This window comes from Pseudopipra pipra, chromosome 10 (assembly GCF_036250125.1).
Source record: "Pseudopipra pipra isolate bDixPip1 chromosome 10, bDixPip1.hap1, whole genome shotgun sequence".
NCBI classification, from domain to species: Eukaryota; Metazoa; Chordata; class Aves; order Passeriformes; family Pipridae; genus Pseudopipra; species Pseudopipra pipra.
In genome coordinates, this window is record NC_087558.1 from 8,625,917 (window position 1) to 8,641,149 (window position 15,233).

General features: G+C 38.7%; 1 protein-coding gene across 16 annotated transcripts in view; it reads right to left on the reverse strand.

Moving 5' to 3' along the window:
- MCF2L2 (MCF.2 cell line derived transforming sequence-like 2) overlaps positions 1–15,233 on the reverse strand; it is a 163,587-nt gene that overhangs the window by 79,598 nt on the left and 68,756 nt on the right. For all 16 annotated transcript variants that reach the window (XM_064665941.1, XM_064665937.1, XM_064665950.1 and 13 more), the window contains 7 exons: positions 13,874–13,988; positions 13,104–13,223; positions 12,389–12,580; positions 11,421–11,612; positions 10,847–11,024; positions 3,638–3,741; positions 442–530 (listed from right to left, as the gene is read on the reverse strand). In XM_064665941.1, the coding sequence (XP_064522011.1) occupies positions 442–530; positions 3,638–3,741; positions 10,847–11,024; positions 11,421–11,612; positions 12,389–12,580; positions 13,104–13,223; positions 13,874–13,988 (990 nt within the window). The remainder of the gene's footprint in view (positions 1–441; positions 531–3,637; positions 3,742–10,846; positions 11,025–11,420; positions 11,613–12,388; positions 12,581–13,103; positions 13,224–13,873; positions 13,989–15,233) is intronic.

Here is a 15,233-nt window from a genome sequence, read left to right on the forward strand (position 1 = left end):
GTGCTTTAGAATATATCATTAATAATCTTTTTCTCAAGACTGCAGAAACTCTAGCATGCATTTAAAAAACCCAGAAGCTTCTCAGAGGCATATAGTTAAATATGAACATTCTGAACACTGAGATGGTCTTTAATACTGCTTTTTTTGAACATACATGCAAGGCTTATTCTAATGACTTATTTTCTCACATCTTGTAATTAATGTTTTTAAGGAAAAAAAATGGAAAAAAACCCCAACCCAACCAAAAGATAAATCTTTCTTGCTTTTCCATCTGATAGACTGGGTATAAATGCATGGCTGTAAGCATTTCAGTGACTTCATTACAGATAATTATTTATTAATCTTGATGAGCTTCAAAGAAATCATAGAGAGTGTACTATAAATGCAGTAATTTGCATTCTAAGAAGAAAAAAATATACTAGCTCATGTGTGCAGCCTTACCTCCTCCTTGTTGACAAGTTCTCATCACTTTCACTGGTCACCAGGACTCTGCTAGATCCTCCTTGACTTGCTTCATGCATCACCTCAATCTGAATAAAAAGGACATGTTAAAAGTGAAAATACTTAATTGCTGATGCTTTATTTAGAGCACTTTAACTCTTTGCAAGAATAAAAAACAGATCCTACCTAACCTAGCAAGTCACTAGACAATTTAAAATAATTGAATTCTATATGTGCAGGTTTTAAATCAAGAATACCTCTTGTCTATTTTTATTCCTGTTCCTTGCTCAGTGTTGGCATGGGAGGCATTCCTGACTCCAGGCGAAGTCGTTGTGTTCTTGCACCATAGAAGGTGAATTATTTCCTTGTGTAGATAATTACAGGCATGATAGTCTGTTACTTAGACTTTGAAATGCTGTTTTTTTGGTTTGTGTCTCAAGCCAAACCAAAGACTTGACATTTTCGGAGTTCTTTGTCGGGTGCATATGGAGAAAGCTGGGAATCCATCCTGTGCCTCTGAGAAGTGTTTGTGTCCCAGGAGCAGTGTTGGTAAGACAGTGCTGAGCACATGTTTGTGTGCAGGGGCTGTCCCCAGGCTGAAATGGAGCTTTTTGATTGCTCCAGTGTTTATTTTGATAAACACTAACCTTCTCCCTTGTCCAGTCTTGCAGAGTTGGATCATTTCAGGTGTGCTCCAGGAAAGTTTTAAGCAGGTTTTTCCTCCTTTTGCTTTAAGAGCACCAAGTACTACTTGGACTTACTCAAAAGCCAAAATCTTCAAATTCAGTAAAACAACCCAGCCTCTGAGTTTGCAGTTAATCCAAGCCAATATCTAAACTCCAGCTTTTTTTAGTTCCTGAGCACTTTCATTTTTAATGGCTGATTCTGGAGAAGAAAAGTATCTTACATTCAATATTGCAAAATTATTTAGGTGGTTGATGATAATGATGGATCCATTAATAAGCTGTCCTCACCTGAACTATTATCAGAACAAAGGAGAACCAGCTCTAGGTTCCTGCTGATAACTGAATTTTATTCTGTGTTTATTGCTGAAGTTGTGGACTGTTCTGGCCATTTCAGAAGATGGACCAAGTTTAATTTTTAGTTTCAGCTTCAGGGAAATTAAGATGAAATGTATGAGCAAGTCAGGGGTGTGGATAACAGAAGAGCTGGGTTGAAGTAGCTTGTATTATATCAAAAATTGAATAATAGAATTTTGCCAGGTAGACATTTGATACATTTTTTAGCTTTTCAGGCCTTCTGGTAACACTTCCTCCCTGCTAAATATTCCCATCCCCCCAGAAAAGGAAAAACAAACAAACAAGCAAAAAAACCCCAAAACTGGTTTTGGCCTGTGTGGAATTCCTGCACTAACAAGATTAAACCCTTTTTTAATATTTAGATGAAAGTAGCACATCCATGTTTGGGTGTCACTAGTGTAAGAAGTGCTAGTAGTGTATGAGTTTTGGTCTGTGAATTATTAATTAAAATCAGAAACTCTAAAATGCTTATTTTACAAAAACCCTGTGTAATAGTAGACTAAACTGGAAAAGGCACAGAGAACTAATAAAATGTGGTCTCTGTTATTGGATGTGTTCTCATATAGAGCTCACCTTTAAAAATCCCTTTTAAAATAACTCATGAACTATGAAAAAGTTAAAAACTGTAAGTGCAGGGACTATTGTGTCATCTTTTCTCCTTCTAAATAACCTGTTTTAAATTGAGGTATTTATTTTCCCCAGAGATGTACTGAAAAAGCTTATTCCCTTCCTCTTCCTCTCCCCCAAGCTGCTGAACAATATGAAAAAGGCTACTTGCTGTTTCCATCACACTTTCATGAGGCACCCAAATGAAGATCATACCTCATACTACCCAACTTGTTTCACAATTCTTTTTGAACATTCATTGCATTGTTTCCCTTACATTCAGGGCTTATGCTTTCTTTCTCAAAACATACCTTAAATTGCATTTATTACCATTTTAATGATATAATGGTCCAAAGAGCCAATAATATGAATCTTCAGGCAAGTTGCAAGAAAATCTGGGCAAAGGGCTACTGTTATTTAAAAGGTTGTGAGTGTACAGCACTGTGTATGATTTAACCTCTTATTTTTAGTAAACTTAACTGAAGGGGATGTTGGCAAAGGTATGACATTTGTGCACAGACCATTCAGAATATAACCTCACTGGTATTCTTCTTATCTCTCCCAGGCGTATTTACGTGGTCTAAACCCAAACATTTTAAATAAGATAAATGAGGTATTTGCTTGAATTTGACAGGGGAAAAGAAGAAAGAAGTCTGTTCTCTGAAAGTGGCTATTTCAGCTAGCTTGGGCGAATGAAAACTTTTAGGATGCAGCTGCAGTTCATCATAGTTTCAAGACCTGCAGATGAATGGAGTATCTGAAACTTGTTTCCAGTGTTAAAATACTCAAGGAAGGCCAAACAGCTGTTTTTGGTAGCTTATTATCCCCGTCAGTGTCTACAGCTCAAAGCAAAGACTCTCTGCTGTAAGGGCAGGATTCTTACATGCTGTCAGGCTTGGGAATAGAGAGGAAAGGATAAAGATGTCCAAACAATCTTAAATAGATTCTTGTTGTGGAAAGAATAATGCAAGAAATCTCATCACAGAGACACAAATGCCAGATAGCTTTCCCTGAAGGTTACTTGCCTATGCAGGCACAGGTAACAGTGGATTTTCTTGGGTTTGGGCTGGTTTATTCCTAAGTATTACATGTCTAGTTTTAAATCCTTTACATAGAAATTACCCATACAAAATATTTAAATGAGGAAAAATCTATAACTTTGTAAAACCCTGAACATAACACAACTTGAGCTGAATCGGATTACAGTTTTAGAAACAAAGTAGTTCACGTGCTATAAGGGAGGATGGGCACTTTGGCTGCATTTTAGTATATTATTGTTGGACATTTCTTCCACATTTCCACTTCCATCCTTTGAAGATGATTTCTCCTTTAGTGTAACTTGGTTTTCCATAAATGCTTTTTAATGCTATCATCTGAGTAACTTTCAAACTGCAATGTGGAGTGTAAAAAAAATCCTTATCAGAGAGTCAACTTAGAAATGTTCGATTTTTTTTTTTTTTTTTTTTTAATTCCAAGTGAGTAAACCTATATTTATGTGGTCTTGAGTTCTCTCATAATATGGGATGTCCCCAAATCACAGGTAATCCTACCTTAATTCCACCTTTAGTCTTCTTAATGCTTTTCTTTTTTGATAACTCTACTTCAGAAACTGTCTTTGGAGGGCAGGAAATTTCGGTGGACCTCCTGTTGGTAGCTGAAGGAGTCAAAAAGAGAGTAACATTAGAAAATGTGTGCTGAAAGTTGAAATTCTACTTCCTAATAAAAGCAATGAGCAAAGATCCCAACACATCAGTAGCAACTGAGACCTGGCTTAGAGAACTGAGTTGTGGCTGGGGTGGCGATGGACCAGCTGGCACAAAGGATGGGCCACCTTGTTCAGTGCTCAGATTGGCATCCAAAGCTCCACAGTGTAATGATTGATTTGGCTTCCCCTGGAAAAACCATCTTTAGGCCAGCACAGGTAAATGTTAGCCAGCTGTATCATCACTTGGGTAATTGTCACTTGCACAGTGTTGCTTGGGTGGGTTCCCAAAGAAAGGAAATTTTGGTTCTGGTAATGGTTTGGCAATGTTGGATTAAAGGATTGTTCCCTGAATGTTTTCATTACATGAACAAGTCTCGAAAGAGTAATCCCAGGAGTTCAGCAAGTCACTGTGACACGGATATAATAACAGTGAACCTGAGGAAGCAATTTCAGAATATGGTCTGTCATGTCAGGTTTGAGGGACTTTGCAGGCTCTGCAAACCACAGCTGACAGTGAGGTGTCTGATGCTACTGGACAGTCATCCTTAACAACATAACCACTTGTCCTGAGCCTGCTGTCCAAAGGAAAGGTTTACAATGAACTGTGAGAAGGGGAATCATATATTTTGCTTGAGAAGAAAATAATCTCTGTTACAGTTTGTTTTAAATTGGTAACGAGCTCACAGCACACACTATATAAGCACAAGGCAATCACCTCTCTTCTTAGTTGCTGAATTGATATGAGCAACCATTCATGTCATGGTAAAAACACATACAAAGCCAGAAGAAATGGTGAAAGAACCTGGGTTAGAAGAACAAAAAAGAAAAAAGAAAAAAAAATATTGCTGCAATTCTGAGATAAGGTCCGTTTCATTTTTATCCTGGGGAAACTTTCTAATTGAACAAGAACTTGTTTTCAAATGCATCTGGTAACATTTTGAGATGGTTTCACCAAGTTTAATGTTTTGAGGCATTGAGAGTCCTGGTGGTAATTAATAACTTTTTGGGGAGAAGCCGAGGGGTGCAGTAACAAAGATGCAGACATCTTTGAATGAAGAGGATGTAGTATCAAAGGATTCATGTAGGAGGGGGTTGAACACTTTTTAGAGAAGAAACACATTAACAAAGTTTCAGATGCCCTTGTAATTAAATTCTTCTTTCAAGGTAGTTTTAGAAAAGGCAAAAAAGGCACATAGAAGCACCCAAATTATATTCAGTTAAAAAGACAACATATCAGTTTCACAGACAACAGTAATGGAAGTCGACGTTTTTTCTACTCTGTGTCTTTTCAGCAGCCTTATCACACAGCTGGGAAGAGAATTAATTAAAGCGGCTTCTCTCCAACTCTTCTCTAAATCTTCTTGGATTTATCCAATGCTGAATGACATGAGGACTTGGCAATGTCCATTTCATGCCTATTACCTCTGCACAATGACTCTATACTAGAAGGTTTCCTCAATGGAACAGTGAAATCTGGCAGCCACCAGCAGCTATAATCAAGTGCTAGAGGATTCTCGTGGTTCCCAGGACTGAGCTGAAATGCAAATGTCGTCTCTCTTTGGCTCTTCCATCACTCTCTTTCAGAATATACAGCAGGGGATTTGTTTTGATTTTGAGCACTACTTTCAACAGATGCCTTTTTCCCACCCCAAGAAAGCTTTCCCTGAAGTAGTAATTGTTCTCTCAAAGGTATTTTTATTTCACCCCAAAAGTGGTGTACTGACATTTTGAAACCAAGGAGACAAAAAGATGCAAGATAAAGCATATAGAAGCTATTGATCCTCATTGTCAAAGTTCTTCCTACCTTTCTAATCTGCAAGAAGCATGATTTATACTGTTGGCAAAACCAGAATACCAACCTTCATCAACTATTTGATAAGTTTTCAAATGGGTCCTTTTATGGTTTCCCCCATGAATGCCTGAGTAAAGTGGTTATAAGCATTAGCAAATTCACTCTTTTCCATACTAATGCACCCTGGAGATTCTATTTAGCCTTAAATTCTCATCTACCACCATCTTGACAAAATGCAGATTATGATCATACGTATCACACTAAACACTGTTATCTCCTGGAGCTTCTCCCAACTATATCCTATTTATACCTTGAAAAATCAGCAGTAAAAGAAATAAATGTAAGACTTGACTACCAAGACATTGTTTCATACTCTTAATAACACACAGGCATCCTGAATACCCTAGATACTCTGCCAAGGTCTAGTTGCCCTATCTAAATCTGGGTTCAGTCCACTGGATTGTTCTACAAAGCTAATTCAGAAATTTTATGGATGTGTTGTGGAAAGAAATGGAAGCAAAGGAAATAACTTCAGAAAACATGACAACTTTTGCTTAGAAGAGCATAGTCAGCAATACCATGTTGTTTGACCTATTCATTAATCAGAAGACTTGAGGGGACAGTTGATACTGGTATGAAAATCCTGGCTGAAAGCAACCAGCAGAAAAATTGGAAATCGGTTAAAATTTTGATGTCTGGATCACAACTTGCAAATTCAGACAGCTCCAGGTGATCCAGAACAGCTTAAGTGAAAGATGGCACATTCACAAGAAGCCCAAGTGCAGGTGCTCCTTGATCCAGCAGCAATTACTCAGGTCAGTTCACTAGGTTAGTCTTGGCTTCTTCAGTGTGAGATATTTCAGGAAAGGAGGCAGGTGCAAAGATAAGAAACACAAATTCAACTGCATATATTTCAGAGATGAATTTGATTCAGATTGACACAGCAAACTTCCCTTTCCAATTTGACCCAGAAATGAACTGAGAGCAGGCAGCAATCTGTTTTGGTCATGCTCCAGAGAATTTGTCAGTTATTGACTGGCCCATAGTCAGAGACTGCTGCACGTCACTACCTTTAAGTAGTTTCTGGAGCACCTTAGAAAGAAACAGCCAAAATACCTGCCAATTACTATTGCACTAATTACTGTGGAACTGGAAATATAAGGGAAACTCCCTTATAAAATTCAGCACAGTTGGCTGTTTCAAGGTCAGTACTGTATTGTACTGCTGAGGAAGTTGAAAGTTAAAGTGTTGAGCTGCCTACTGAAAGAATAAAGGCACAGGAACAAAGGAAGACAAGTGGGGTGTCTCCTTGTAGAATAATATTCCACATAGAGGAGCCTTGCTTTGTGCTTCTTATATTGGCAGATTTTCCAGGGGTTTGACAGCAATTTTGCTAGAGCAAAGAAATATAGATTATATTGCCTAAAAATGGAAAAGTCTGCACTAAGCCATTGAATGATAAAGCAAAGATGCTCTGGTGTTTCTTTAGCTGCCTAAACATTCTGTTTTGTCATCACCACAATTTCGAAGAGTTAGAGTTTGGGAGAATTACAAGCAAATTAAAATAGAGAAATGCTAACTGCAATCATCCCTAATAGCTTGTATTCTCCTTTACAGTTCTGTAATTTGTCTCTAATCTGTGCCTGACAGCCTAGAGGCAATTCTGGCCTGCATGGTTTGACTTTGTGGACCTATCCCAATTCACTCCAGCTAAGGAGTTTTGTACAGAAATGCAGAAAACAAATATGTAGTCAAATCATCAAAAATTATGCCCTCAGAAATAAATCAGCAAAAATATTTCCCTATGAAGTGCCAATTCTCCCAACACATACAGGGACAAGTTTAGCCATCAGCAGTATTCAAGCAGCTTCCATTGGGAGTAAAGAGAGTTGTCCTTAAAATAAGGTGTTATATACACTACTTAAATATTTTCAGAGCACTCATTATAAAAAGGTCAATTATGCCTTTTCTAGGTTGATCTGTGAATAATACTTAAGCAGATTCTCACAGCTAAAATGTGCACCAAGTCCAGTTGGCACAGACTTTGGAGCATCACAATAATTCCAAAACTAGTTTTTCAATGTTGAACAGGCCTGTCCCTGCAAAATTTGAAAGTTCATTTGCGAAACCAAAAGCTTCAAGCAAAATTGAGATTAATCTAAAATTTTGCTTCAGAACTTCCAGACCCACAGTGTTGAGTGAAAAGTGTTGAGTGAGGGAGAGTTTACAGCAGCTCTGAGCTGCCTTTCTGGATCTTCACTAAGCTTAGAGTTTGCTGAGAGTCAGTCACCAGTAACCATAAGGACACAGACATAACCTGTGACAGTCATTTCCCTGATGGAAACCTGCCCTTGCTCTCAGACATAGTATCAGCTCTGCCTGTGTGCACCTATGTATTTGTCCATGTAAAATGGAGAGTCTGACAGTATTTTATGCCTGAGTCTTCATATCTGTGAAGATTTTTCCATTAGCACCCTGAATTGGATTGAATTTTCCCTACCACTCCTTGTTTGGAAAATGGATAGTCAGCAAGGAAAAACAAAACAAAATCTATTCTGGAACAAACATAACTTCTTTTCCTTTCACAGACAACCACTGCAGTGCTGCCATGGTATTGTTACTCTGTTGCCTGGGGACAAAAGCCTTTCTTTCTAGTCTTCTATTTCTGTTTACAACATTTTATTGCCTTTGCCTGCTTTTATATTTATGCAGCCTAGGAACATGGCATTTTCCTGTTGCCATAGTCTATTTTGCAAGCTTTTAGAAATATACAGGTAAGTCCTGGCTAAAAAATGACAATGAATTACACTATCTGTTTCAAAAAGCTGCTCTAAGCCTCTCTCATGTTTCCAAGATGTTGCTCAATAAATTCTCCCCATAAGTAAATGTTGATAGTGCATTGATCCCATGAATGTGAAGAAAGGACACAGAGGAAAGTCCAAAAGAGGGTAGCTCCAAGAAGAGCAGAATTTCGCAGCCTCATTTTCAAGGCTTGGAATAGGACTCAGTGTCCCTGTTTCTATTCTCAGACACATTTGAGAGTCAGACTGTAAAATGCCTTGGTAAATCAGTTTATCTGTGCTTCAGTTTTCTTTCGGAAAAAAAAAAAAAAAGAGGTTAAAATACTGACCAGTACTTGCCAAGTGCTTTGGCATTCTGAGGGAAAGGGCACTCAGGAATTTCAAAGTATGATTCTTGGTAGCTGACAGCTGGATAACACCCAAAGGATGCCATTACACAGAGTATATGAATGTACATGTACTATTCACAGCTGCTAAAGTAAGCTGTTATTGTGAGCCCCTGGATAAGCTGTAGGTAGTCAGGGTTTGTTTCTTTGTACAGAGGTACTCTCGGTCAGGCACCTTCAGGAACCTGAATGAGATTTTACAGTCTACTTATCAGTGTCTGAACAGGACTGAGTTGCACTTTGCACCTTCTAAAAGAACAACCAGAGTAACATTTAAAAATAAATTTCATCTACCTATTATTTTGCAACAGGACGTTAAGAGGCTAATCCTTGTCACACAGTTATCCTGTATTGGGTTGTAAAACCCTGAACTGCAATGCAAGGGACAGAGCAATGGAGCATCTCATGATTTTCTGTGAAAGAGCTGATAGTATGGGATTGGTTGTATAAACAAGAATCAAAATTTAGAGCACTGTCACGTATATACTAGTGACTGTTCTATAAGGTTCTATCTATACCAACAATTTAATTAAAAAAATCTGCAAGTGCTTTAAAATGACAAGAAAGAAATTCAAGAAACAAAATCAGAGACTGCATGCATAAACTAAACAGCAAGATTAGCTTTTAGCCTGAAGAGCAGTTTCACAATAGGTGAAAGCCATCCTCAAATGGTACTTGCAGTGATGGGACTAACTGCCTCTGACCTGCTGACCCCATAACCCCATTTTCTGCATCTTCCTTTTCTTCAGCACTAGTGGCCACTCAGTGAATGTGATCAACTCTGACTTAGTGCTGGTTGGAGCAGGGGACTGGGGTGCGTGAACTCCACAGCTCCCTGCATTTCTGTAACTCATGCCGTGGAAAAATAACTACTACATTTTTACAGTCTGTTGATTGAGTTTTCAAGGCAAATCACAACTCCTACGGCAAACTGACTGCCCACCTCAGTGCAAGAGCACATTGCTGGAGGATATGTGTGTGGCAGAGCAGGACCTCTTCACATGCATTGTGTTCTCAGCTTGCCTTAAGCCAATACTGAAGCTGAAACTTGAGGTAGCAGCTGTATGTTAAGAACACGTTAAGCTAGTATAGTTTGGTAGGGGGGAAGTACAGATGTCAAACTAACATGGTAACAGGAAGAAGATGATTTTCCTTGGTAAGAAAGGATTAGGGTTGCAGAGCAGAGGAGAACAGGGACATTGGTGTGACCTCCTGCTGATATGCCTAGAAAGCAAAATGGTCAGGCTACTGGCCATCCTAATCTTCCTGTTGAGAAAGCAGTTTATTGCAAGCTCTTCTTGCAAATTGATTTTTTTTAAAAGCTTTTTGGTAAAGGCTCCCCTTTTAAAAAGCCCTACGGTTCCAAAGGGGCAATGCCTTCTTGCCACCAAGCACAGCCACTGGTCTCCAAGATGCAGTGTCTCAAATTAGCTTCACCCATGTTCCTTTTGCAGAAAACAGCTATCTTGGTTAAAGGCACGTGAAAACTTCAAATCAGGAACTTTCAGTAAATTCCAAACAGAAGCAACGTTCAACTTTTATAGTTAGCAGAGGACAAGCTAGAAAGTGAATGAACATCTGTGTAGAGGGGAAAAAGCAAAACTTCCACAAATGAGGCAGTGTCACTAGCAAACCCTTCATTTGGCAAGTATCTGATTGAAACTTGAGGTATTGTGCCCTTTTAAAGACGAATATTCACATTACAGTATATACAATATAAAAGAGGTTCTCGTGCTTACTTTCCAGGCTTGCAGTGACTACCCTGGCTTGGGTATTCAAGAACTGGCAATATAAGACACACTGGGAAACAGTATAGAAATGTACTCTGTAGATTAGACCTAGGAAGAGAAACCTGAGGGTTTTTGTTGGTTTGTTGTTGGTTTGTTGGGGTTTTTTTGATTCACCCTTGTCTGTATGTTTGTAGTGACAGATATTTCACATTCATTTTTCATAGCTGGACCTACAGGGCTGACACTGCACATCAAGTGCAAGTCTTCATTCTGATAACAAAAATTAAACATCACCATGTGGACAAAACATTGGTGTGTGTCTGAAAGTAACTGCTCATGGCCTACCTACTGCTGCTGGCCTGGTAATCTTTGGTGATGCTCGTTTTGGGGAAGATTCAGGATGTGGAGCAACAGGTTGTACTGGCCGGGTCTGTTTGGCTGCCAGCTTCTTCAAACTTACTTGCCTCTTGTCAAACATTTCTTGTACATCTTCAAGTTTTTGTACAATTCTTTGGGCATTGGCCTTGACAAAGAAAAGGCAAACAACAAACACTTGTCAGTGCTGGACTAAGTTAAGAAAGTACTTGTGTTACCAGACAGACTAGAGCTGAAGATGACACTGTGCTGCAGTTTAATGCAACCCAGTCCACGCACTCCATACACATCACAGTTTCACTGACCAAGACATGGTGACTCAGGCAGTATTTCTGACACTGGTTTGAAGAAAATCACATGTGTTCCATGACTACTTATATGAACAAAACTCATTGCCCCAAGGGCTCACCTCTGTGCCCTTTTGGAATAGGGAAAGAGGCATATTTTAGCAGACTCAAATATATAGCCCAGTACACTCTCAGGTACAAAGCATTTGGTAATTTTTAAATTCTAAGTGAGTGCATGCACATCTGAGGGGTTTTACCTTTATTTCAGGGGTGAGGATCATGTCAAACTGATTGTAGAACTCCTTTGGGTTAGAGAGCTGGTGTTCCTTGGCTGTTACCAGGAACTTCTCAATTTCAACGAGTGCAGTTTCAGCTCCCTCTTGTGACTGGCACTTGTCCACAGCTTGGGAAGCTAAGAGGTAGATTCCAGCTTCACACCATTGGCTTGCCTTTAAAGAAAAATGGGGAAAGAAGGACTCATCATCACTGACAGTCCATGTTGTTAAGTGTTGCTTCTACTCTGTGAAATACAGATTTGCCCTAATATGTCACTAAAAGGGATGGATGTTACTTTCTAGCATGCCATAGTTCCTGCCCAAGTCATCCCACCAGGATATGTAGAACTGGACCTGCTGAACTGAACTTGCTGTTCAGTTCAGCTCTCATGGGCTAGATGGTCCAGTAACATGTAAAAGAATAATACTCTGAGCAAAGAGGAAAAGTGTTACTGCAAACCAAATCTCTCAGCTGTACTACCTCATTTGAGTGTTCAGTCACATAATTAACCCAAAAATTGAAACCATATCAAAACTCTCCAAAACTTTTTAGGCCTATGAATCTCAGTTAGAAATACTCCAAAGAAGGTTTACATTGCTGGAATAGCAAACAAACATTCTCAAAGCATTTATCTTGCTATTCTAGCTAGATCAGAGAAATTGAAAACTAACACGCAGTAAATTGTTAATTTTTAAGCACTAGAATACATTTGGTTCTCATTTCAAATTTAGGTCTAGCTCAATTTTCCTTAGTTTATTTTCTATTTTTCATCATTTTAAGACCATACTTATGGGAATCTACTGCTCCAATGTTTCTAGTTATATTTACTGAATGAAACAGAGAAAAAACAAACACAACTTTTTATCTTCATCGTAATTACCTGAGCTTATAAAAACATTCATTTTCGGTAGAACCTTGGCAGGGCTGTTACCTGAGAAGGTTTGCTCACCTTATCTAACTGCTTATGCAGCTCAAGAGACTTTCCCAAAATATCATACTTTTTCTTGGTCTCATTGGTAAAGTCATCACAAATCCGCCTGAGTTCAACACACTTTGGTCTAATGGAGTCAACTGCATAATGATTGTTTTGGATGAGCTGTTCTCCATGAAGAGCTAGAGACTGAGCCTTCTCCAAAGGTTCCTGTGAAATTAATGAGAAAAATCCAAAGTTAGATCTTAGAATGACATTTATAATAATGACAGTCCATCTCTATAATCCCTGCTGTAGCCTGAGGGTAAAGGTTTGGGATATAAATATAGCTGATGTCTCACTTTATATTTACATTGAAGACCAACTTTATTGTCAGTGAGTACATTGAAACTTGAGAAGTTCCATCAGAACATGAAGAAGCACTTTTTTACTGTAAGGGTGAACAAACACTGGAACATGTTGCCCAGAGAAGTTGTGGAGTCCAATTCTTCTTTCTCCATACCAGGGACATTCATTATACAAGTTTTTTCCCCTGCTTTTTTCCCCCTGCTTTCCAAGAAACAAACTGGAACTACTGGGTCTCAACAACCCTGGCTTCTGGAAATTAGGATCCAAGTTTGCAATTTAAAATAATGACTCAAGAGAAGAGAGTAAATGGGATGGAAGGACAGTGACAAAGAAGTGTCTGGAATACCATGTCTATAGCAGCTAGAATACTAAATTGAGTGCAAACCTGTCCTTTCTCTTCCAGATGTTTCTGTTCCTTTAGGAGGTGCTCCACTCGAGTCACACTGTCCCCAATGTCAGCAAAACCTGCTTGTGCTTCCATGAGGTTATCCAATGTCAGTTTTACCTAAAAAAACAGTAACAACAAAAGCATAAAACCAAAACAAAATAAACCACCCAAAACTTTACCACAATATACTCATAAAATTACAACAAACATTCATCGATATCTTTGAAAAGAGTCTGCATCTCAAATTTAGTCTTTCAGCTTGTTCCAAAATGGAAAAACCGAGGAATAAAGCAACAATCAACTATTCTTCAAAGAGCTGCCCTGTTTCTCACTGTTTAGGCCCACGCAGTTTTGAAAACCTGTAACTCCAGAGTCTATATTACTCCAGAATCTGTATTACTCCAGTCTCTGGGCTGACAGTTGGGCTTTCTGAACTGTATTCCCTTGACTCTGGTGGAATTGGCAACTTAACATCACAGAAGAAATTATATTTGATAACTTCACACGTAAATGTAAAATGGTTTATCAAGAAGTGGGTGTTTCACATTTTGGCCTCACAGTCTGGCACTTTCCTCACTGGGCTTTATTCAAATGTTGTAAGATATCTGATAGCTGCCAAAAATTTAATTTTTGAAAACTCAGTTCTTATTTCATAATGAAGGGCTTCTCTCCCAATCTTCTTTTTGGATTGCCAGTATACTTTAGGTATGGGTAAAATTTGACCTTATTTACCAGAGAAGACTAGACAGCATGAACAAATGAAGTACCTCTCTAAAATCATGTTCAAAGTGTCGAAGCTGCAGGCACTGTTCTAGTTTTAGATGATGTTTGGTCCAAAATTGATCAAAAGCCTTTTCTGTTTCATCCAACTGAGCCAACAACCTGTTAAGAAATTATAATGAATAGAATGTACTTATTTCCTATGGTTCATTTCTTTTAAGTTACACTAACTGGTGGCAGAAAGCAGAGCAGGGAGATGGCGGGGAGCCTACACTCATGTTAGAGGGCTCTGTGTCAACTCTCCCTTAAGCAAAAGAGAATTAAATTTGCAGTGGGATAGGCAGGAGTATGATGGATGAGTGACAGCTACATGGATCCACTGTGGCAGTTGCAATCCTGCCTCCTGATCTGCAACAAGGACTCAGAGCTGTTCCATGCTCTAGCAGCCAAGGGCGACTGTAATCCCAAGCTTCCACCCAATGCTTCAAAGATAATTCACCCCCAACTGATGCAGACTGAATGTGATGCAATTATTATTTTATGGAATGTTTAAAGCAGGACTCTACAACTTGTTCATTTTTTTCACCCATCAGAAACAGGCAAGGACTGAATCATTTTTCCCAGTCCATTAAAAACAATACATTAGAAGCTCATAATGACTCCCATGGACATTATTTTGTGTAAATGATGAAACATTTATTTGCAAAGAAATTAATATCAAGGTGTCATACATCTTGAGTAAAATGTCTAAAACCAGACTAGTGAGTCATCTGCACAGTTTCTCAATGATCCATTAATTACAAAGTAGAACAGTTTAAACAAGAAGAAAAAATGAGAAGAAAGTTTTCTGTGAATATCCTGTATTTCAATAAATGGGCACTCTTTGGGCAAGTAGGGATTGGTGAGTGCTGAAATGATCAAGTTATTAGGGCAAATGACAATAGTTCCCTCCTATTTCTCTCAAAACTAAAGTTCTGTTTTCAATCTATCCCTGGAAAATGTGGTTTTAATCAAAGCTGGTTGTTGAATTCAAGATGAATTCGCAAATTCCTTTGGTGTGACTGTTAAAAGGATTTTAAAGTATTCAGTGAAAAATATCAGCTCAGCTTTACTTTTAGCAGCTTTGTTCCCAGTGAATGCAGACATGCTGAAACACTAGCATGGCATTTCTCTTTCCACTGCATCACATGGCACAGCAGAAACTTCTACATGGTGACTAAAAGCTTTATGGTAGTAACTAGCATTGTAGGAAGGAAAAGGGGTTTGTTTCTCTCTCTCTCTCTCTCTCTGCAGGGTATCACTTCATCTGTTTCTCCCCCAGTGATTCCACAGACATACACAAACACACACCCTCTCATCTCACAGAGATTCAGGTGCCCTTCAAATCAGGTACAGAAGTTTGGAGGA